Source organism: Asparagus officinalis, chromosome 3 (genome assembly GCF_001876935.1).
Source record: "Asparagus officinalis chromosome 3, Aspof.V1, whole genome shotgun sequence".
In the NCBI taxonomy this organism is placed as follows: domain Eukaryota; kingdom Viridiplantae; phylum Streptophyta; class Magnoliopsida; order Asparagales; family Asparagaceae; genus Asparagus; species Asparagus officinalis.
Window position 1 is genome coordinate 38,461,673 of NC_033796.1, and position 23,340 is coordinate 38,485,012.

Sequence of the window (23,340 nt, forward strand, 5' to 3'; positions counted from 1 at the left end):
ATTCATGGATCTTTGGGAAAGTCACCGTTTGAGACGTGCTACGGATTCTTACCGTCAAGTCCGTTCTCTCGTGTTTTCTAGTGAAGCTACGGCCGACGACAAGGAAGGGAGTGAAAGACAACGGACTCAACGATTTCTGGAGAATATTGCACATATTCACGCTACGGTTGAAGCTCAATTGAAGAAGTCACAAGCTAAGTACAAGGCGAAGCATGATCAACATCGAGTTCATTGTAATTTTGGCAAATGTGACATGGTGTGGCTGAAGTTGAGTAAGGAGCGGCTAAAGGGAGAATGGAAGAAGTTGAAGCCTATACGATATGGTTCATTTCGGATTCTCGATCAGATTGGTGACAACGCTTTCAAGCTGGATTTGCCACCTTACTTAGGCATGTATTCAGTGATCAATGCCGAGTACTTGAAGTTATTCAAGCCTCCATTACTGGATGATGAGGGTGACGACAAAGTGATCTTGCCGCATGTTAAAGATTTATGGTTTGATAGAGAAGAGCCGCTGAAAGATGATTGTATTTTAAAACGGAAGGTGACTACGACGAGACGCGAGACGAAGTAGTCATTTCTGATCGGACATCAAGGTCAGGTTTCTAGCAAAGCCAGGTGGTTCAACAAAGGAGGAGCTCAAGAGTTTCCTCAGCTAAAGTTCTAACTTGAACGAGACTTTAAATTCCTAAAAAGGGGAGCCATGATACGGGTGTATTTTTTCTTCGGGAGCTTAATGATCCTCATAGGAGCTTAAGGATAGACGATTCTTATGGTAGTTTGAGAATAGAAACATCAGGTTGAAGCATGAAGCGAAATGGCAGAGTGCGAAATTGAAGCGTGCAGATTTCAGCTCATGAGTCGATTGAAGCCTGACATGAGTTGACTCATGAGTCGACTCAAGGTTGGCATGAGTCGACTTTCGAAACCCGCTCCAGTTAACAAAAGTTTCTGCTGAGTCGATGATGCGAAACAATGTGATGCAGGTATGAAGATTAACAACAGCAATGCTTCGCCAAATCAGCGATCGATCTAGGCAGGAAGCTCAAGAATAAAGTGTAGCTTTAGATGGTTTTTAAGCAAAGTTGCAATGTACTAAGTTCAAATCTTTTGTAAATTATCCAGAAAATAAATGTAATGATTCGTCCTCTCAATACAGTTCAAAATGTAATACTTAGATAAGTAAAAGTACTTAGCAACAGATTCGCTCGCTCACTTAATCAAGCTGAATACAGCACAAATACGATTGATAATAATATTGATAGCAACATGCAAGCAATAGCAGTTCCGAAAATAATTGGACGAAAGAAAGTTGAACCTTCGTCGGGTTGAACTGGTTCGACGGGAGGATCCTCTGGAGGTGGTTCAACGACGCCAAATATGAGGGGTGGAAGCTCTCCACCGAGGGCGGCGTAATTAGGATGGAGCGGTGTATCTGGATGGAAACGCCGATGCCACGAACTGATTCCCAAGCTACTCTCTACGATGTCAACGATCTGATGGGTCACGCTCCACGTACTCGGGCACGCTCTCGAACGACTGATAATCAAACCACGGGGAAAGTCCTAAATCTACGATGCCGGTCTTTGGATCTAGCACGAGTCCGTCATCAGCATCAGGATCTGCCATGCACCATCAATTGCAAAGTCAGGGATCAAGTGGGTTGAATCTGACTCAACTAGCTTCAACAACTGGGTCAAGTGGGTCTGGTCCACACTTGACTGGATCGGTTAAATAAGTAGGGGTGAATAGGGACTCTGCTTTAAATCACTCAAGCCAAATAGTCTTCAATAGGATCTGGATCTGAGGACAAGCGGAAAAGGGGGAGCAGGAACGAATCGACGCTCGACGAATGAGGACGGCGCTTGAGTCGGGATGGACGGATTTGGGTTCGATGTTGACGGCGGTTGTGGAGGTGGTGGTGGTTGCTTGAGTCGAAGGAGGAGGGCGGAGGTCCGGTGGGCTGTTCGAGTGCGGTTGCTGCGGTTGTAAAGGGGATGGCTGTGTGGGGTTGGGTTCTGATTGTATGGAGGAAGAAGATGATGAACAGTGCGAATTTCGATTTTCCTTTGTTTTCTTTTTTTTGTGATGTAGAAGAAACGAAAATGAACTTGCTAGGGTTTCACACCTCAATTGAGCAAAATCAATTTCATTTTCATCTTCAATAATCTTCAATCTGATTACAAGAGAGTTTAAATAAAGAAAAATACAGATTTGAAAAATCCTCTAAATCCCTCAAATCTCTCTCATAACCAATTACAATCAATCAGTTGATTAACTACCAAATAAAAATAAAAATTCAAAAATTCGAAATTCAAAAATTCGAAATTCAAAAATTCAAAATTCAAACTAATTATTACAACTTGAAATCAAAACCATAAATTCAAAAATTCGAAATTCAAAAATTCAAAATTCAAACTAATTATTACAACTTGAAATCAAAACCATAGTGCTGCAACATGGCGTCTTCTTCGCTGATAAACTCAGCGAAAATCCCGTGTATGTGTCCGGATGTCCCCATCATTCTCCCCGGGTGGGAGAGAACTCGACCCTGTCGAGTGTAAATCAGAACGGTTGTCATAGTGCTCAAGAAGATCTGGATCCAGCCTCTGCAAGTCATCCCTATCGAGCCAAGTGTCATCTGACTCAGGTCGTCCTTTCCAACGTACCAAATACATGCGGATACCACCATTGCTAGTAGAAACAATGTTATCATCAATAATAGTATCAATGTCGTGTGCTGTATATGTGGGTAATATCTGGGGAAGTGGAGGTAAAGGAGAGCTCTCAGAAATAGGCTCAGGGGTAGGCTCATCAACCAGTGGGTTGTCAGGGTTAAAATGTGGGCCTTTGTACTCTACTAAATCCTCAATATTAAAAGTCGAACCAATATTAAAACCTTCGGGAAGGTCGAGAACATAAGCATTATCATTAATTTTTTTGAGAATTTTAAAAGGTCCTGCACTTCGCGCATGCAACTTTTTAACAGTTCCCGGAGGAAACCGTTTCGGACGTATCCGGACCATCACATAATCACCAACATTAAATTCTTTAAACTTCCTTCTTAAATCTGCTCACGTTTTATAGTTAGCATTGCTGTCATTGATCTTCTTACTGATGTCTTTATGCAAGTCATAAATGCGAGATGCAAATGCAGATGCTGACTCAGATACTCTATGATGTGCAGACATGGGGACAAGATCTATAGGCTGTCTAGGTTTGTAACCATACACGACTTCAGTTGGACTGACACCTGTAGACCTATTAACAGAGTTATTATAAGCAAATTCAGTAGTAGGCAGATGTTGATCCCAACTCCTAAGATTCTCACCAACTAGCGATCTCAATAGGTTACCTAAGCTCCGATTGACTACCTCAGTTTGACCGTCAGTCTGGGGATGAAAGGCTGTAGAGAATTGAAGTTTAGTTCCCATTTTGTGCCAAAGGGTTTTCCAGAAATAACTTGTAAATTTAACATCCCTATCTGACACGATTGTTTTCGGAAGCCCGTGCAGTTTAACAACTTCGTTAAAGTATAGCTTGGCCACATGAGAAGTGTCGGAAGTTTTGAAACATGGTATGAAGTGGGCCATTTTGGAGAAGCGGTCCACAACAACAAAGATAGAATCGTGTTTTCTAATCGTTTTCGGGAGTCCTAACACGAAATCCATACTAACATCCTGCCATGGACAATTTGGCACAGGGAGAGGAGTGTACAAACCAGTGTTCTGTTTATGTTGTTTTGCCAATTGGCAGATGTGACACCTACTCACTAGTCTAACAACGTCTCGTTTCATACTTGGCCAATAGAAGCGACTTTCCACTGCCTCGACAGTCTTGTTATTTCCAAAATGTCCTGCAAGGCCTCCAGCGTGTAATTCCCAAATTAAGAATTCTCTCAGGGAGGTGTCAGGAATACACAACTTGCGAAAATGGAAGAGATATCCATCCTTCAGGAGAAAGCCATCAATTTCACGGATCACTCCATCATTTAGCAAAGTATAAACTTCGCCAAAATCAGGACACGATTCATATTGGTCTTTGACTTTCTCAAAACCGATTACTTCCGCACTCATAGTGGAGAGGTGCATGCGACGACTGAGTGCGTCGGCGGCTTTATTTTCTACTCCCGCTTTATGTTTGATCGTGTAGGTATAATCCTGGAGGAACTCAACCCATCGACCATGTCTAGCGTTCAACCGTTATCTCCAACGTTAATCCAGTACGGGTGTTTATGACGCAACCGGCCTCTATGAATTGGCGGCTAGCCAAGTAGGCCCTCCTCTTGTCCTAATACGATTTGCACTTCAAGCAGCAGAAGTCGATAAAAGGACAGGCGATTTGTGATCTTTTATCACCGCATAGAACTCTTTATCATAGGTGGAATAACGTTGCCTAGTATCATTCAGCTTCTCACTAAAATAAGCAACGGGATGTCCTTCTTGAGATAAGACTCCACCTATACCAATACCAGAGGCATCGCACGCAATTTCGAATACTTTAGAAAAATCGGGCAGGCGCATAACAGGAGCCTGCAACATCCTTTGCTTGATCTCTTCAAATGCCTTGGTAGCAGCTTTTGACCACTCGAACTCACCTTTCTTCAAGCAATCGGTAATAGGGGCCATGATGGTACTGAAGCCCTTGATAAACCGACGATAAAAAGTAGCGAGTCCGTGAAAACTTCGAACGTCTCTAATGCTCTTGGGTTCGGGCCATTCTTTTATAGCTCTGACTTTTTCAGGGTCAAGGAATACTCCTTCAGACGAGACCACGAATCCTAGAAAAATGACTTGCTGTGTAAGAAAAGTACATTTCTTAGGATTAGCATAAAGTTGCTCTTTTCTTAACACGGCACAGACTTGACGCAGATGGTCCACGTGCTGCTCACGAGAGTTACTGTAAATAAGGATATCGTCGAAGTACACCACCAAGAATTTTTCCGTGAAGGGGCGGAGTACTTGAGTCATCACTCTCATAAAGGTGCTCGGAGCATTAGTCAAAAGCGGTTTTCCATTCGTCACCGGGACGGATGCGAATCTGATGGTAGCCACTCTTAAGATCAATCTTAGAGAAGATGGTGGCTCCAGACATTAAGTCAAGCATGTCATCCAACCGGGGAATGGGGGAACGATATTTCACCGTGATCTTGTTGATTGCACGGCTATCCACACACATACGCCATGTATCATCTTTCTTGGGCGTCAGTAATGCGGGAACCGCACAAGGGCTCATGTTTTCTTTCACAAAGCCCTTCTTCAACAATTCATCAACTTGCCTTTTCAACTCTGCATGCTCATTGCGGTTCATCCGATAGTGAGACAAATTGGGAAGGGATGCTCCCGGGACTAAATCAATTGCGTGTTGGATATCACGCATCGGGGGTAATTGGTCCGGGAGGTCTTCAGGGAAGACGTCAGAAAATTCTTCCAACACAGTAGCGACTTCTGGGGGAACCACGTTACAAATATCCTTCGGAGTTTCTCTAGCGGCGAGGGAGAAAATAGGAGCTCCGTTGGCCAGTTCGCGATCAATCTCTTTAGCTCCAATCAGGTTAACGCCTTGGGAAGACTTGTTTGGATCGGGCTTCTTGTCACTTCCTTTCGGCTGAACGGGAAGGATTTTGACCTTTTTCCCGTCATGCTCAAACAATAGCATGTTGGATCGCCCGAAAATATGCACATTGTTATCGAATAACCAAGGCCTTCCAAGAATAACCTGACCCACATCCATTTTCAGAACATCGCACCAAACTTTGTCCTTATAAATGGCAAACTGAAGAGGGACTAGGCATCTCTCTTGGACATTGAGGGCGGTGTCGTTAATCCATGATACCTTGTATGGATTAGGATGGAGTACAACCTTGAGACCAAGCTTAGCAATCACAGCTGAGGAGACCGCATTAATACAACTTTCACTATCCACGATCACCTTACAATTTTTATCACCAATCTTGGTGAACGTATGGAAAATAGAAGTACGTCTCCAGTCATCAACAGCCTTGGGTTGAGAGATGACGCATCTGACAACTGATACGGTAGGAGTGTCAATTTGTCTAAGACAACCTAAGATAGTATCATCAGCATCATCCTCGAAATCATCAGTATCATCGTCAACTTGATGGACAAACTCGTCACTATCAGATTCAGGTTCGTATTCGTATTGTCCATCGATAATAGCAACCTTGTGACGGGTCGGACAGTTCGCAGAAACATGCCCATACCCTTGGCATTTGTAGCACTTGACGTGAGCGTCAATCTTGGAGAAATCTCTCTCCGGTTCCTTGCCTTTGGAATCGACTTTCGACTAGGAAGAACTAGGGTTATATCGACTCGGAGGATGACTAGAAGTAGTGGCACGGGAAGGTTGGGAAGAATGATTTCTAAAATCCTGACTCCTATAAGATTGATGGGATTTTGATTCATCTAGATCCTGAACTAACGCGTAAGCTTTTTCAAGGGTGTCTACTCCCCGAGCAAAGAGTTCGGTTTGCAGATCATTTCTCAATCCAGCTCTAAACTTCGACAAGACTTTCATTGGCGCCTCTTGTTCAATAGTGTTGCATCGAGTGAACAGTTCGTCAAATTGTGCGACGTAGTCTTTCGCAGATTTGGTTCCTTGAGTGAGGCGATGCCACTTATCTAACAATCGATGATAAAATGATGACGGAAGGTATTTCTGTTTAAGTTCGTTGGTCATTTCTCGCCAAATGGTAATTGGTAACTCGCCTCTAATGTGCCTCAACGTTTCGAGGTTGGTCCAATATTGGCAGGCAGGTCCGGTAAGTTTCATTGCGGCGAACTTGACCTTTCGGGGTTCCGTAAGGGCGTACCAATCAAAGTAACGATCCATGCTCTTCAGCCAGTCCAAGAAAGCTTGTGGGTCGAGCTTGCCGTCAAAAGTTGGGGCGTTGATCTTAATACTCCTCAAGTATTGCGCATCCGGATCAGGTACCGGTTGATGTGGGGGCTACTGAACGATGTTTCCATAGCCTTGACCTTGCAGCGGCGGGGCGAAGTGTTCATAACCTTGACCTTGCGGTGGCGGGGTTGCAACACGAGCTTCTTCGAGCCTAGCAAACTTTTCGTTGGTTTCATTTCGGAGATTTGCTAAACCCTGGATTACGGCACCTAATTGTCCTGCTAGCTCATCGAGTTTCTTATAGAGTTCGGGATCGCTGCTGCCTGACATACTGGACTCACTAGTCGACTCACTTGACTCTCCTAAGCGATAGGGTAGACGGTACGAGTGGGCATGCACTAACAAATAAATGCGATGAAATGAGTGGGTGCACAAAAATTAAATAAGATGACTGATTTTTTTTTTTAAATAAAGACTCAACAAATTTCCTAACCTAGAACCAGGGGCTCTGATACCAAAAATGATAAGAAACAATGTGATGCAGGTATGAAGATTAACAACAGCAATGCTTCGCCAAATCAGCGATCGATCTAGGCAGGAAGCTCAAGAATAAAGTGTAGCTTTAGATGGTTTTTAAGCAAAGTTGCAATGTACTAAGTTCAAATCTTTTGTAAATTATCCAGAAAATAAATGTAATGATTCGTCCTCTCAATACAGTTCAAAATGTAATACTTAGATAAGTAAAAGTACTTAGCAACAGATTCGCTCGCTCACTTAATCAAGCTGAATACAGCACAGATACGATTGATAATAATATTGATAGCAACATGCAAGCAATAGCAGTTCCGAAAATAATTGGGCGAAAGAAAGTTGAACCTTCGTCGGGTTGAACTGGTTCGACGGGAGGATCCTCTGGAGGTGGTTCAACGACGCCAAATATGAGGGGTGGAAGCTCTCCACCGAGGGCGGCGTAATTAGGATGGAGCGGTGTATCTGGATGGAAACGCCGATGCCACGAACTGATTCCCAAGCTACTCTCTACGCTGTCAACGATCTAATGGGTCACACGCTCCACGTACTCGGGCACGCTCTCGAACGACTGATAATCAAACCACGGGGAAAGTCCTAAATCTACGATGCCGGTCTCTGGATCTAGCACGAGTCCGTCATCAGCATCAGGATCTGCCATGCACCATCAATTGCAAAGTCAGGGATCAAATGGGTTGAATCTGACTCAACTAGCTTCAATAACTGGGTCAAGTGGGTCTGGTCCACACTTGACTGGATCGGTTAAATGAGTAGGGAGCACAGATCCACACTTTCTTCAACAGGGTCTCAATCTGAAGGAACGACACGGACCAGAGAGGGAGGTGGCGGTGTCGACCTAGGCGGCACTCGGGTCGGGGCTGTGGCGTTCGAGTCGGGACGGCGGCGCTCGGGTTCGAGTGGGCGGCGTTCGAGGCGGATCTGGATGGAGGGCGCTCGGTCGGGGAATCTGGGCGGTCGGGTCTTGAGTCGAAGGAGGAGGGCGGAGGTCCGGTGGGCTGTTCGAGTGCGGTTGCTGCGGTTGTAAAGGGGATGGGCTGTGTGGGTTGGGTTCTGATTGTATGGAGGAAGAAGATGATGAACAGTGCGAATTTCGATTTTCCTTTGTTTTCTTTTTTTGTGCTGTAGAAGAAACGAAAATGAACTTGCTAGGGTTTCACACCTCAATTGAGCAAAATCAATTTCATTTTCATCTTCAATAATCTTCAATCTGATTACAAGAGAGTTTAAATAAAGAAAAATACAGATTTGGAAAATCCTCTAAATCCCTCAAATCTCTCTCATAACCAATTACAATCAATCAGTTGATTAACTACCAAATAAAAATCAAAATTCAAAAATTCGAAATTCAAAAATTCAAAATTCAAACTAATTATTACAACTTGAAATCAAAACCATAGTGCTGCAACATGGCGTCTTCTTCGCTGATAAACTCAGCGAAAATCCCGTGTATGTGTCCGGATGTCCCCATCATTCTCCCCGGGTGGGAGAGAACTCGACCCTGTCGAGTGTAAATCAGAACGGCTGGATTTGGTTTTTAGGGTTTGTATAAATTAAAATCCTGTTGTTTAGGGATGCCTAATCAGAATTTCGTGAGATTTGAGATTAGAGAGGATTGTTCTCTATTCTTGTGAGAGAGATTTGTAAAACAATTGATACTCATAATCTAGAGAATGTATTTTCCTTCGCCAAAACTGAATTGTCTTGTGTTTTCTATTGTCTTCTTCTCAACTCAAATTTGATAATTCCGCGATCAAAGGTGCTCGCACGGCGACTCGTATCAGTGTTTGACACAACAATTAAGTGGGTTGGATCTTGGAGAACCTTAAATGTTGCTGATTTATATATGGGAAATCATAAATTTTGTTTTTGGCATTGGTGTAACTAAAACTCATTGATTGAAGCTATATTATGCTAGTAAGCTTTAAGAATCTTACTCAGGATATCTTGTACGAATTAAAATACTAACTTATTATTAATGTTGAAGGAGAATAACCTTTCATCCTCCTTAAGAGTTATGATTACTTTTATGGATCATTTGGTGTGTGCAAGTTGAACAGTGACTAATTGTAACGTAATATTAACTTTTTGGTAAACTGGGGCTGAGGAATTATTATAATCTCTAGTGAATATTTGAAGAACAAAGCCTGATGCCTCTATTTTTCAAGGAAGGATCGTCCTGTTTGTCTATCACCTTGTTTTCTTCTAAAAGATCGTTATGGCCAAAAGAACATCTCAAAGGGACATCGAGTTCTCATTTTCTTCCACTTCAGTTTCTGGAATAGTAGTTCTTACTCTAGTCTTGGTTTTCTGTCAACTTCTATTGGTTTTTAGATACTGTAATTTGGTGTTCTTTGTATTATGCAACATTTAGGTTTATTACTAATCACCAAACATATTTTTGAGTATATTTTTCTTTATTATTCCAGGAATTTCATCTTTCTCAAACATACCATGACGGGCTTTTAAAATTGCAAGCTAAGGATTATGCAAAAGCTCGTGAACTCTTAGAAGCCGTCCTAAAAGATCCTATAATATCAAGTTCCCAGGTAGTATCAACTGAGATCTGCTAATTTATTCATTTTTATATTCTGTTATCCTGGTTCTTTCCTTATGTTATTTCTCGGTCTTTATAGGTTGGTAAAGACACTAGTGATGGCCATCTATTGCAGCTAAGGTTTGTTACCTGCAACAAATCCAATTTGTATATTTAAAAAGTTATTAATTTTTTTGTTATATTGTTTTCTTGAGCTTCCCTTTACCAGATGATCGGTATTGGGCTAATGCATGTCAAGCTAAGCTTGTGGTTCTTTGGCTGAGGCCTTCAGAATAAACCATTATTTTCCTTGGGGAGCAGAATATATGGAATTAGATATACATACTTGAAATTGCAAGAGTTGAGGATTGACCTCCAAATGGGGGCTAGGGGCTAAGGAAATTATATTTATCACCTAACGCTCCTAATAATTTAAGCGCTCTTTTGGGCTACAACTAGGGTTTTTGACGTGCTTATTCTTTATAACTCGCGGCTAGACCTGGTGTAGTGTGACTCTAATAGACCGCTATCATGTTAGACAACCAAACCCAAAAACTTAAGTTTGTTTATTGTCAGTTAACTGTTCTTATCAAGCTAATTCAAGATTAGTAGTTAGTGTTGGCTAGTCCAACCATAACTCCTGCTCGGAATGTAATGTAATGCTGGGTGGTTTCACTTTGTTATGCAATGAATTACTGAACATATTAAACCTTCTGTTTGATGAGTCCACCCTCCACCCCCCACCCCCGTTTTGTTTGAGTTCACATTCCTTTCCTTATCTTCTATAGTGTGGGTGATCTTTGTAATTTATGATCAATTGCTTATGGATTTGTTTTAGATTATCCATTGTTTACTTTAGTATCATATCACACATTTTCAAATGGAGTTATTGTTTCTTAGATAGCTTTTAGATGCATCCATATTGATGGGCACTTTTTTATTTTTGGAAAATACTTGTGTTATCAATTGTTTTTTTTATTTATGAAGAGCAATATCCTATTTGCTGAAAAGGAAGTCTTATACAAATTATAACTAATGGTAGTTTTAGTTAACTGGTTTCTAGATGAAAATCAATATCCTATGCTAAAAGGAAGTCTCTGGTACGAATTGTGTGTAATGGTAGTTTTAGACTTTTAGGTAACTGTTTTTACTCACAGGATTTTTTTCTTTTACTTTAGCCCGTTGATACCCTTTTTGCTCTTTTACAGATTTTTGACCTTGAAGAACCTTGCTACTGTTTTCCTTGAGCAAGGTCCTGCCTACTATAAAAATGCTCTTCAATGCTATATTCAAGCTGTAGAGATTGATGCAAATGACTCAGTTGTTTGGAATAAATTGGGGACATTGTCATGCACCATGGGTTTATTGAGTACTTCTCGTTGGGCATTTGAGCAAGGGCTTTTGTGCAGTCCCAACAACTGTAAGACATCGTGCAAGTCCTTAATTGCATGCCCTTGTTTATTTGCCTCTATTTTCCAAGATGATTATTTCTTTTTCAGTAGATAATTGAGTAGCCAATAATTCTGTAAAACGTATTATCTTATATTGTTGTTGGATATAGGGAACTGCATGGAAAAACTCTTGGAGATACTTATTGCTATTGGGGATGAGGTCGCGTGCCTTTCAGTTGCAGAGCTAATACTGAGGCATTGGCCATCCCATTCTCGTGCTCTTTTCGTCAAGAAGACAATAGAAAATGCAGAGCCAGAACCATTTGCACCACGTGGCGTAGACAAACTGGAGCCAAAGCACATTAGGCTGAAGTTTCCTGACAAAAGAAATGCAGAATATGCCGATAGTGATGAGAATACTGCAACTAAAAAGCATAAGACGAGCTTAGAACTCAAGTTGGCTGGGGCAACTTGGGAAGCTCTTGCAGATGGAATCTTGAGCATCTTTCATTCCACTTCTGAAAAGGAATCCAAATCCGGTTTCTCACACAATGATGCGTTAGATGAAAATTCAGATGATGGACAAGGAAAGGTCATTCATTATGAAAAAATTGGGAAGTACAGTAATGTCAGAATAGATCTATGCTTATCTAATTCAGAGATTGCAGTAGATTCTATAGAAAGGAAACTACAGGCAAGTCCAATTGGTGAGAAGACATCACTTTCTTACACTTGTGATGAAACGAGTACATCCAGAGAAAAGGAAAGCTGTGAAGACAAAGAACATCCACAAGAAAGGCGAAGTACACGTCTTGAAAGGCTTAGAAGTCGCAAATCTGGGAAAGAAGAACTAGAGTTTAGCAACACCAAGGATTTGGGAGAGGTTGTCTTCCGATTTCTAGAACCTTTTGTTTGCAATCGGCCAAGACAAAATGACCATGACAATCCTGATGATTCTTCTGGTCTAAGTGCTGAGTGCATCAAATATTCAGCTGCACTTGAACACAATGATGTCTCACAGTTCCTATCAAAGGCTTCCAAAAATTTTGGTGCATATCATATAGGCCATTTGTTATTGGAAGAAGTTTCTCATATCAGCATTCCTTTCCAAGATAGCTTTGTGAAGTTTTTAGAATTAGAGAAGCTAACAAGACACTGGGGTCAGGATAGGACTCCAGTATGTAGCTTGTTTATTGCGGAGTTATACTATGACAGAGGATCCTTATCAGCTAATGAATCCGAAAGATCAGAGTTATTTTCTGAGGCATCATATCATCTTGCTAAAGTCATTGAGAAGGTAGCTCTTGATTCCTCAAAAGACTTGACTGGTTTATGTGATTTGGTTGGCAGCTCAAAAACTGCTTCAGAAGAAAACAACTCTGACAATATGAAGCTTGTAAGTTGTGTAGTAGAGACTATCTCTGTTGGTAAAGCAATGACAGAGGATTCTAGTTGCCAGGAATTTAGGAAACAAGATGCTTTTTCAACAAATGACACTGCCTTTTGGGTCCGTTTCTTCTGGCTAAGCGGTCACTTGTCCCTTTATTCCGGTGGTAAAGACAAAGCTTTTAGGGAGTTCTGTGTTTGCTTGTCCCTTTTGGCAAATAGCAAAACAGTGAAAGGGACACCCGATTCAGTTTTTCTACCTCACTGCAAGCTTGTGAGACTACTAACCATTAGCATAATTCGTTATGAAATTAACTTACTGAATTTAGATGCATTACTGGGAATGTCTATCAAGGAAATGATTGAGAAAGGAATGTATGCAAAGTGTAAAGATGTACTTTCTCCACTTCTGCTCTCGAATAAGAACTTTTACCTTGAAATACTCTCTAATGCCCCAAAGGAAAGTGAAAGAGTGATAGCCATCGAGTTATCAGCACTAGATTGTCTAATGACAACGTGTGAAAAAACAGAACCAGTTGATATTGATGCTTATTTAAACTGTCACAGGAGGAAGCTACAAATACTCACTGTTGCAGCTGGTATTGTAGATCCTCTGACATCGGAGAAAGACAGAAGCTCGATTGACAAAGCAACTGTTGCTTCTGATCTGGATAATGTAGAAAACACAAGGAAGAAGTGGATACATATGGTTGCTGAAGAAGTGAAGGATATATCTCGAGTTGCGACACAGGTGAAAAACATCATTGATCAAAGGAAAGGTCATGTAAGTTTTTGTAACTTTAGCTTATCTGTGGGTGCTTAGTTTTTTTAATACTAATCTAAGCTCATATATAATGCACATCTTATGCTCTTAGACTTTCTTCTGCAACCCGACTTTCTTCTGCAACCCATTCTCATATAATTATAAGTTCGTAAAGCTTTATATTTCATTGCCAGACTGAAAAGCTTGCTGTTGGAAATCAGGCACTGCCTGGTCACTGGTTTCATTACATGATGGCGTAGAGCTCTTAATGTGGTGATAGTAACTTTTATGGAATGGTATGGATAAATTAGTTTACTTGTGATGAACTAATAGTTAATCGTAAGGATCAAAATCTAGTAAATGAGTTTCAAGTATTTGAGCTCCAGAAATGAATACCTGGTTATTGATATTCATGGATAAAAAATTTATAAGAATCATTTTAAAATTATAAAGTTTATAAAGGTAATTAGCATGCTTTGACATGTTTCGAAGAATTGATGAATTTTAGATTAGGTTTCAATGAATTCTTAACAATAGAATAATTAATGTAAGAGTGTCCCCGAGTAGATAGGCTACTAATAGTTTAACTTCTCTAATAATTAAGGACGGTAGGTAATTAATTGTAAACATATGCTTCTCGAGTTTAATTATTTCAGTTGAGGTTTACTCGATTAAATTCAGTTTACTATTTCATTTAGACCCTAAGTTATCAGTTAAATGCAACATAGTTACATGTTTTACTAAGATTAAGAGGTCAAGTCAATATGATATGGTTTATTGGATTTGATCTGAGAGATGCAACTTTATTTTGATGTAGAAAGATTTGTCAACCAAGTCATCAATTATGCTATTAATTTTTTCATGTTGATTAAATTTCTTTTGCAGCTCTAAGAAAACAAATGATTTCCAAATCTGATAGTTTAGATTGGTGGTTTGAAAATTCAACTAGTTAATGATGATTTTTCCCCTTCCAAACTGAGCACTCCAGATTCAGTCTACTGTGGTAAATAAGTTTTTTAGATCCCTTTTTTATTTAACAACTTTCAGACTTTATTGTAATTTAGCGCTAACCTCATTGAAGTTGCAGGACTAGGGTTATCTATTGATATTATTGAGCATTTCGATAATTTTCCACTTTCAAGTTTTAGTAATTGTACAGCTGATTTAAGATTAGGAAGAATATTTGATGGAGACTTATAGGATAATATTAGTTATTTAGCATTTTCAGTTCTCATGAAAAATAGACCTTTTTTAACGTTTGTTTCAGGATAAGGATTTGTTCTCGTTTTTATACTTGTATCAGTTATTTGTAGGAAATACAGGGTATGAAAATAACAAACGCAGGCAAAGTTTAATGCCCCACATCTTGCTACTAAAACAGTGAAATGTTAAAAACTTGCTTATCATACAAGAAGGTGAGCTATGCAAGCAGGGGAGATCATGATAAGGAAGAACAATGGGATAGTTAAGAGCACTGATTCTCAGAATTCTCGTTGTTATACTTACATCAGTTATTCCTAGGAAGTTCCGACTCAATCAACTAACAAGAAATGTAAAGGAAACTCTTAGATGATGCAACAACATTAAGGAAAGGAGTTCCAATTTCCTATATGGAGTGAAGAACAAATCCTCTTTTCCTAGGAGCAAAGTGTCAACCGGATTGTTCCTCCTTTGTCTTCGATATTCATATCCTAAAAATAATGTTTGGGATACTTAGCTTGATACGCGTACTTCAGTACTTGAATTTCTGAGCCAGACTATTTTCTTCTTTCCCTGCTCTTCTTTTTATCCTTAACTAGTCCAGCTTCCATTGTTCCATCGACCTCTCCGTGGTACCAAATGCTACGAGAATGGTGATCTCCCTCATGATTGTCTTCATACCAAGTTATAGTATGCCTGCGATCAACGCAACCCCATTTTTTGTTGTTTGGAGGGTTGTCCCCCCCCCCCCCCCGGGGGGCGCGGGATTCGCGGCATTGTTGTTCTGTGACCTTACATACACACATCAGTTTTCACCGATAAATCTTCATCTTTACACCATCTACTGCTTCCTGTCCTTATGAAGTTCTTGATCCGCAAGGTGCATTGCAATCTCTTTTGGTACAATTTTTATACAATAAAGATGAAAAGTCCCAGACTTCTGGTTGGTTACATGAATTTTTTGTTGCTTTTGGCTCTGATAAACGTGATATCCTTCTTACTTATTCTTTTATCATGAAACTTTTCTTTATGTTAAAAGCTTCTATATATGCTACTGTTTTGATGGATTGCTGTTTTTCTGTCTGATCTGGCATTTTTATGGTCTGCCTAGCTGAAATTCTTTCTCATATAATCGAAGTTAGATGCCTTCAAGAATTTATGGATTCGAGGCATGTTTTCATTTCCATGAATGTCTTAATTTTCACCTTACCGTGCAACCATATTCAGTTGTAGTTGACATAGTTGTGCATTGGTCACAACCTTTATGACTGATTATTATGGCAAATCAAAATATGACTGCATTCACATGTTTGGTTGAAGTGTATCTAATACTTGTAATTGCAGAGTGACTCAAATTTCGTGGATAGCATAATTAGTGAAATTCAGACTCTACTACTGGCAGTTATGTGCTATGCAGTGAGAAAAATCATCTCCCTCAAAGGTTCCTGCTCAGGATCTTCAAATCATGTTGATCAATTGGATGGCTGGTGCCTTGTTGATGCAGGTGTCGCATTTTGCAAGCTTCAACACCTCGACCCTTCTGTTCCCATAAAAACTCAAGTAAATATCTATTCCATATTGGTGGTTTACCATGTTTCTACTGTAGTATAGCTTTATTTGTGCCTTAGAATTGATTGTTATTCTTCATAGCAAATCATCTTTCTTACTTAAAGACTTTATACTGTAGTTTTTGTATGGCTGCTTTGGTTGCATGAGTTTATACTACGTCACCATGTTGGTTGGGGTTTCCAACCTGTTAACAGGCATTCTACGGTTAGAAAAACGCCTCTTTTTCATGGTTCCCTTGGCTAAGAATTGGGCAGGTTAGAGGGTATTTGTCTGGTAGCAGGTAGTTTGTCAGCTGGTTGTAAAATTGAACACTTTTCATAGAGCCGAACCCATCTTGATGGGAAGAGGTTTGATGATGAAAATGATCGACGTGGTGTTGGCATATTGGATTCTGTTCTTTCAGTGTTATTCTTCATATTTTGCTGACTCCAGTTGCTTGAACATTATAGGCTGATTTAATTGTGGCTGTTCATGATTTGCTTGCGGAGTATGGACTCTGCTGTGCTGGTAGAGACAATAAAGGGGAGGAAGGGATATTTCTTAAGCTTGCAATTAAGCATCTTTTAGCCTTGGACATGAAGCTGAAATCATTAACAGGAGGTTGACATTGGAAGAGCAAAAGCAAACTAAATGCTCATATTAACATTTTAATTGATTCATGCTTTCTTAAGTTCGGTTCTTTTATTGATCAGGTGTAAATGGAAAAGAAGAAAACGCTTCGCATAAGGATGGCTCAGAAGGCATGACTCCTGAGCGTGTCATAACTTGCGAAGAACAGGATAAAGATGTGGAAGGACTTGAGAGTAAAAAGAATGTGGTGGATGCTAAGTCCAATTCCTATACAGAGCCAAATGAAAAATACATTAATCCTGATACTATTAGTTTAGTTGGCGATGAAGATATAGAGGATGTGGAACTTCAAATTGATAATGCTCTAGGCCAGAGTTTTTTCTGCTTGTATGGTCTAAATATAAATCCAGATTCATCAAGTGAAGATGACCTGGCGGTCCATAAGAACACTAGTCGTGGAGATTACCAAACCAAAGAACAATCGGCAGATGTATTTCAGTATATATTACCTTATGCAAGATCTCTTTCTGTACGTAGTTCTTCATTTCTTTCTTTCCTCTTCATTTTGTATTTCAAAGTTTGCTTTTAATTGACCAAAGAAAACAAAATGATTTCCTTGCCTTTTCTGCTAAATAACTTCTAACTTGTTTCAGAGGGCTGGCTTGATTAAACTACGACGAGTTTTGAAGGCTATCCGTAAACACTTCCCTCAACCACCTGATGAAGTGTTGGCTGAAAATGCAATTGATAATATCTTAGATTGTCCTGATTTAAGTGAGGACAAACTTTCTGAAGTGTCTAGGTCTGATGGAAATTGGGACTCTATCATGAACCATTTATTCCCTAATGGAAGTGGGGCCTTAACATACAAGACATTATCAGCAGTGGGGTATGTTTACATGGATTTTCTTTTACCCATCAGCTACTTAATTAATATTATAGACTTATATGATAATGATATTACCTACTAGTTACCATATGCTTTTATTTTACTGCAGCTCTCAGCCATACTTTGAGGTTTATGGCAACTTATATTACTTAATAGCCCAGGCAGACGAAACAAGTGCCACAGACAAATATGCTGGCTTTGTTCTTAGAAAAGAAGGGGAAGAATTTGTGGAGCAAAGTGCTAATCTTTTCAAATATGATTTGCTCTACAATCCGTTGCATTTTGAAAGTTGGCAGAAGCTTGCAAATATTTATGACGAGGTAGAATCATATTTCAATTTGGTTGTTGTACAAGTTACGTTATAATTTTTATGTGTAGTAATTGCATGATTGTACTCCTTTATATGGACTATGTTTAAAAATAGGAAGTGGATTTGCTGCTGAACGATGGCAGTAAACATGTTAATATTGTTGATTGGAGAAAGAATACCACCCTTCCTCAAAGAGTTGAGACTGGCCGGAGGCGGAGCCGCAGGTGTCTATTAATGAGTTTAGCTCTTGCTAAGACTCCAGTTCAACAGGTTTGGTTCTCACCTGCTATTTTCTTTAAAAAATATTTTATTACTAAATTTCTGCTTTCAGGCTGCTGTTGTGCTTCTAGTTCTGTTCTGTTTCCTAACGGTATCAGTTCAATTTTATTGTCCCTTTCCAGAGCCAGATACATGAACTACTGGCTCAAGTTTACTATGACAGCCTTCAGAATGTTGTACCGTTTTATGATCAAAGGTCTACAATACCGACAAAGAATGAAGCATGGATGGCTTTTTCTCAAAATTCAATGAAGCATTTTGAGAAGGCATTTGCTCTTAAGTACTTATTCTGCTTCTTTGTCAAAAAATATTATCTTCATTTTGAAAATGTTCATCTGAAGAAAACTGATACATTTGGTATTGTTCTCAATATCACAGGCCCGAATGGTGGCATGCATTTTACTTGGGAAAACTTTGTGAAAAATTGGAATATTCCCCTGATAAGGCATTTTCATATTACAACAATGCTGCTTCTTTGAATCCTTCTGCTGTTGACCCTGTTTACAGGATGCATGCTTCGCGGTTGAAGCTACTTTATACTCGAGGAAAACAGAATTTAAATATCCTTCAGGTTTGTCTAATGTCATTTGTTATTATAAATATAGTAATTTTCAAATTTATATTTCGTAAGGAATATGTCATGAAAAGATACTTGTTTTCATTTCGCACGTTTATATGTGACAGAGTACAATCATGAGTTAATATGTGCAGTGTGTGATTGTATGCATGTGCTTTGTCCACTTATGTCCACATGTTTACGGGTTGTTTACATGTCCATAAGTAAGTAGCTTATTACAAAAGATGCTGCATTTCAACAAGTGGATTTTGTGAGGTAGGAACATATTGAAAGTAGCATAAACTGATCAAGATAAATGGGCTTTGTTTTTTTTTTTTTTTGAAGATTTGTTGATGAAATAGTAAGAGGCCTTCATCAGGGAGGTGTATTAATCTCTAAGAACAAAATAGAACAAAATAACTAACTCATCCTTCAAGTATCTATGGGTGAACTCTCAACTTCCCACTAAAGTATCAGTTTACCTATTTTGACCCTTAAAGTATGTTTGTGGGTTCAATGCGGTCATGTTGTGAGCCAACAGTCAAATATTTGACAGATTAATGATGTGACAGTGTTTTTTTGCATTTATTCATGAGTTCTTATCAGTTTGGGTCCTTTTTCCAAGGTCAAAAAGTTTCTTAAGTACTTTCTTCCATAATTTTTTACTCTTGATTCCTTTTTTGAGATTGCGTAAAATACAAGAAATGCAACAAAAAAATATCACATCATTATACAGTTAAATATTTGACTATGGGCTCACAAAATGATCACATTGGACACATACACATAGTTAAGGGGGAAAATACAAATTGATACTTTAGAGGGGAACTTAGTGAGTTCACCAATACTTCATAGGGGATTTGATCATTTTGACCAACAAAATAAGCCAAACGATAAATTGAAATAATTTTCAATATAATCCTCAGGTACAATTCGCAGACATCAGCTTCAAGTCACTGTTAAATGTTTCCACTTTCAATTTATGTAGTATGCATTGCAAGCTAGCATTGCCTAAAGCGAATTTCTTTGTCAATAACTTCAGCTAGACACTAAATTTTTATAATATACGCACTCCTACTTACGAAGAGAAAGTCATGAAAGGTTTATGGAGGCAACCCATAAATTAATTGACCCAAAAGTCTGGATACCTAAAGCTGGAATATGGAGCAAGGATATTATTTTAATCTCTCTTCACTTCTGTTCTTTAGAGGAGATGCAACAGATCAGATATTAATGCTCCCTTCTTGTGTACTTGACAATTGGCCTTGTAAGATCTGGCAAGCATCTGAGATGCAGTGCTGTATATAGTTGTTGAGTTTACATCAACGGCAATGCTACCGAATAATAACCCGTCTGACCTAAGATACAATATAAGTGTAGACGAAGTCAGAAAGAATTTTAGCGTCTAACTTTTGTCATTGTTAGTTAATGGTATGTGTCTTATTTTAGTTCTTAACTCTGACTAGCTTGCACATTTTGTAGAAAACATCCTTGTTATGGGAATTCATGGATGAGTTATAATGAATTAGTTTGAGAATCTGAGAAGAAGAAGAGGACCTAAAAGGTATTTTGCTGAAAATGAAAGACTCAGGAGAATAGATAACAAGAAATCAACCCAACCCATCCTAGTCTAAAATAGATAAAGAGCCTAGGAAATCAAGCCAATTTGATTTGAATGTTATGTGGATCTCATTGGGCCATAGTTGTTGGTGGACTTCATATTGTCTTCATGCCTGGGGTTCGGAATTTGTGGGGCCAAAATCAATTTGTTGACATCAGTTTATCTCTCCGAATATGTTCAATCAATGGGGTAGTCTTCAGCTTGTGATCCTATGGATCTCATCATGGATCATGTTGTATATCAACTTGTATATCGTATACATTTACATTTTTGTCATGTTTGTGCCATCAGCTAGAGTTCTCTTTCAAATGTCAGTTGCTTCAAAAATGTACTTTCTGATGTTTTGTTGTTCCAAACAAATTTTCTGCTAGTAGCAGTTAGCTAGAATTCTCTTTTCACTTGCAGATTGTTGCTGTCTATTGTTTTAATAAGTCAACAAAAGAAACAGTCATGGAAAAGCTAGGTTGCACTAGCCTGGATCTTATGGAGGTTGATGTTAAAGATGTCCGTCTTTCAGATGACTCAAAAATGAAAATGGGCACTGACACTCAGTTAGTAGATGATGTCTGGCACATACTTTATGATGACTGCCTTTCAGCCCTTGAAGTTTGTGTGGAAGGGGAGCTGAAACATTATCACAAGGCAAGGTACATGCTTGGCCAAGGACTCTACAAGAGGGGTGAGTTTGGGGACCTGGAGAGGGCAAAAGACGAACTCTCCTTTTGTTTCAAGTCATCTCGATCCTCCTTTACAATAAATATGTGGGAGATTGATGGTGCAAAAAGAGCAAGGTACTAGTTGTGTTGGCATTTAGTCTGTTGCTTGACGTTGGCTTCTAATAGCTCTCTCAAGTTGTTTCATGCATGAACTTTTTTCCTTTTTTTGTTGTTTCCACTTAAGTAAAGTTTATGGTGTTCCCAGACGAAAAAATCCAGGTCATGGAGGGAATAAGAAGACCCTGGAAGTCAGCTTATCAGAAAGTTCACGGAAATTTATTACTTGTATTCGAAAGTACATCTTACTTTACTTGACCCTATTGGAGAAGACCGGGGACTTGTGTACGCTTGAGAGAGCTTATGTTTATCTCCGAACTGATAAAAGGGTATTTATTGAGTAAAATGTCTGCAAAAAACATCTAGATCACAGTTAATTTTTTCTTGTATTTGTCTAAGATGTCATATGATAGAAAATTAATATAAAGTATATTTATTTTCCTGATACCAATTCACATTTATGCAGTTCTACTTGTGCTTGGGAGATATTGTCCCTGTTGGCCTTGGGAAGTACGTGCAAGTATTAACTTCATCAATCCGTAAGGTTCAGAATACTGGAGCTACTGATAGTGCCTCTCTTGAGCCAATGTTGGAGAGAATGTTTAACATATTCATGGACCATGCAAATTTGTGGGCAGATATAAGCAGTTTGCCTGAGGTCAATAACCCTGACTTGTCAGAGAGCAACTTATATGCGTAAGTGGAAAAGATCAATTGTTGTCTTTAACATCATTTTCCTGTGTTCCTTTTCCTGGAACTTATTCTTTCTTTCTTTTTCTTTTTTAAATTGTGTGCTGGAATATTATTTCAGTTATATCCATCAATATATTCATTTACTGGAAAGCGATACGCGCTTAGAAGCACTTGAAGGAATTAATGAGAAGATTCGGAAGCGTTTCAAAAACCCAAAACTATCTAATAGCAACATTGCCAAAATATGTAGGCATGCTTCTTTGGCATGGTGTCGATGTATTCTTATTAAGTTGTCTGCAATCACACCACTCCCTGATTCAGAGTGCCCTAGTGACCAATCTGGTCATGTAGAAACTGGCCTTCAACTATTTGTTGACCTACAACCGGATGAGTTTCTGAGTTCATCTACAGAAGGTCCTTATTCCAGAGGCCTGGATTTAAACTTATATCAAACTCTGTCAAGACTAAAAAATGTTCGTATTCAGCAAGCGTTGGAAGAAAACTTGGAGGCTGCAGCCACTTTGTTGAGATGCACATATAATTACTATAGAGATAGCTCTTGTGGAGCAGTTCCATCTGGTATCAACTTATACACAGTATTTTTCCCATCACATCCATCAGTTGAAGGGCTCCAGCAAGTAGACCAGGATAGAATTGATGTTCTTGATCTTAGCATCCCAAGGAAGCTGCTTCTTTGGGTGTATACACTGGTTCATGGTCGTTATTCAAGTATCTCAGCAGTTGTAAAGTATTGTGAAGAGCATGCCAAGGTATTTAATCCCACTTCATCATCAAATTTAGAAGGGGTGAAAAAAAGTCATATTCTCTTAATCATTTGCATCTTCTGAGCGCAGTCAAGGATGAAGAGGGGAGCCATGACATCACCTTCTGTTTGTCAACCTGTTGTATCCATATCTGTTGCCCATGCAGGTTGTTGACACTCGACATTGTTTCTATGTTTTTTTTTTTTTTTTGGCTCACAAGTCATTCATTTTCTTTATGTTGATATCATGTGGGTAATTATGGTAGGCGCGGTTAAAGAAAGAAGTGACAGGGATGAGTACAGTGAAGCTGACGAACAGCCATCAGCTACTGCTGTGGTTTCTGCTTCCCCACACCAAGAAGACATTGCACCAACCTCGAGTGTTCTTGCTCTCTGTGCTCCACAACTTCAACGTTGCAACAATAACAAGGGGGAATAAATTAATGATACTAAAAGGGTGCAAAGGAAGAAGGTTCAGATGTTAGTTAACAGCTGTTGCTGAGCTTCAAGATGACTCTGTACTCTATTGATGTGTAAATCACACTTGTTGTAAATTAATAGGGTATAGTTTACAGATTAGGAGATGGGTTAGAGAATCCGAGTTGTGATTTTTTCATGTTTTCATGTGTTTTAA

The 23,340-nt window shown here is 39.3% G+C and overlaps 1 protein-coding gene across 2 annotated transcripts in view; it reads left to right on the top strand.

The window, feature by feature from the left end:
• LOC109833848 overlaps window positions 1–23,340 on the top strand; it is a 30,381-nt gene extending 7,041 nt beyond the window's left edge. The window contains exons 3-20 of one of the 2 annotated variants that reach the window (XM_020401673.1): window positions 9,837–9,956; window positions 10,044–10,084; window positions 11,152–11,363; window positions 11,505–13,504; window positions 16,028–16,243; window positions 16,702–16,852; window positions 16,945–17,351; window positions 17,476–17,711; window positions 17,821–18,031; window positions 18,136–18,291; window positions 18,423–18,580; window positions 18,679–18,871; window positions 20,883–21,268; window positions 21,399–21,579; window positions 21,717–21,946; window positions 22,062–22,713; window positions 22,798–22,873; window positions 22,973–23,340. In XM_020401673.1, the coding sequence (XP_020257262.1) occupies window positions 9,837–9,956; window positions 10,044–10,084; window positions 11,152–11,363; window positions 11,505–13,504; window positions 16,028–16,243; window positions 16,702–16,852; window positions 16,945–17,351; window positions 17,476–17,711; window positions 17,821–18,031; window positions 18,136–18,291; window positions 18,423–18,580; window positions 18,679–18,871; window positions 20,883–21,268; window positions 21,399–21,579; window positions 21,717–21,946; window positions 22,062–22,713; window positions 22,798–22,873; window positions 22,973–23,145 (5,799 nt within the window). In that variant the 3' untranslated portion in view covers window positions 23,146–23,340. The remainder of the gene's footprint in view (window positions 1–9,836; window positions 9,957–10,043; window positions 10,085–11,151; window positions 11,364–11,504; window positions 13,505–16,027; window positions 16,244–16,701; window positions 16,853–16,944; window positions 17,352–17,475; window positions 17,712–17,820; window positions 18,032–18,135; window positions 18,292–18,422; window positions 18,581–18,678; window positions 18,872–20,882; window positions 21,269–21,398; window positions 21,580–21,716; window positions 21,947–22,061; window positions 22,714–22,797; window positions 22,874–22,972) is intronic. The other variant, XM_020401674.1, reaches the window with a different exon arrangement.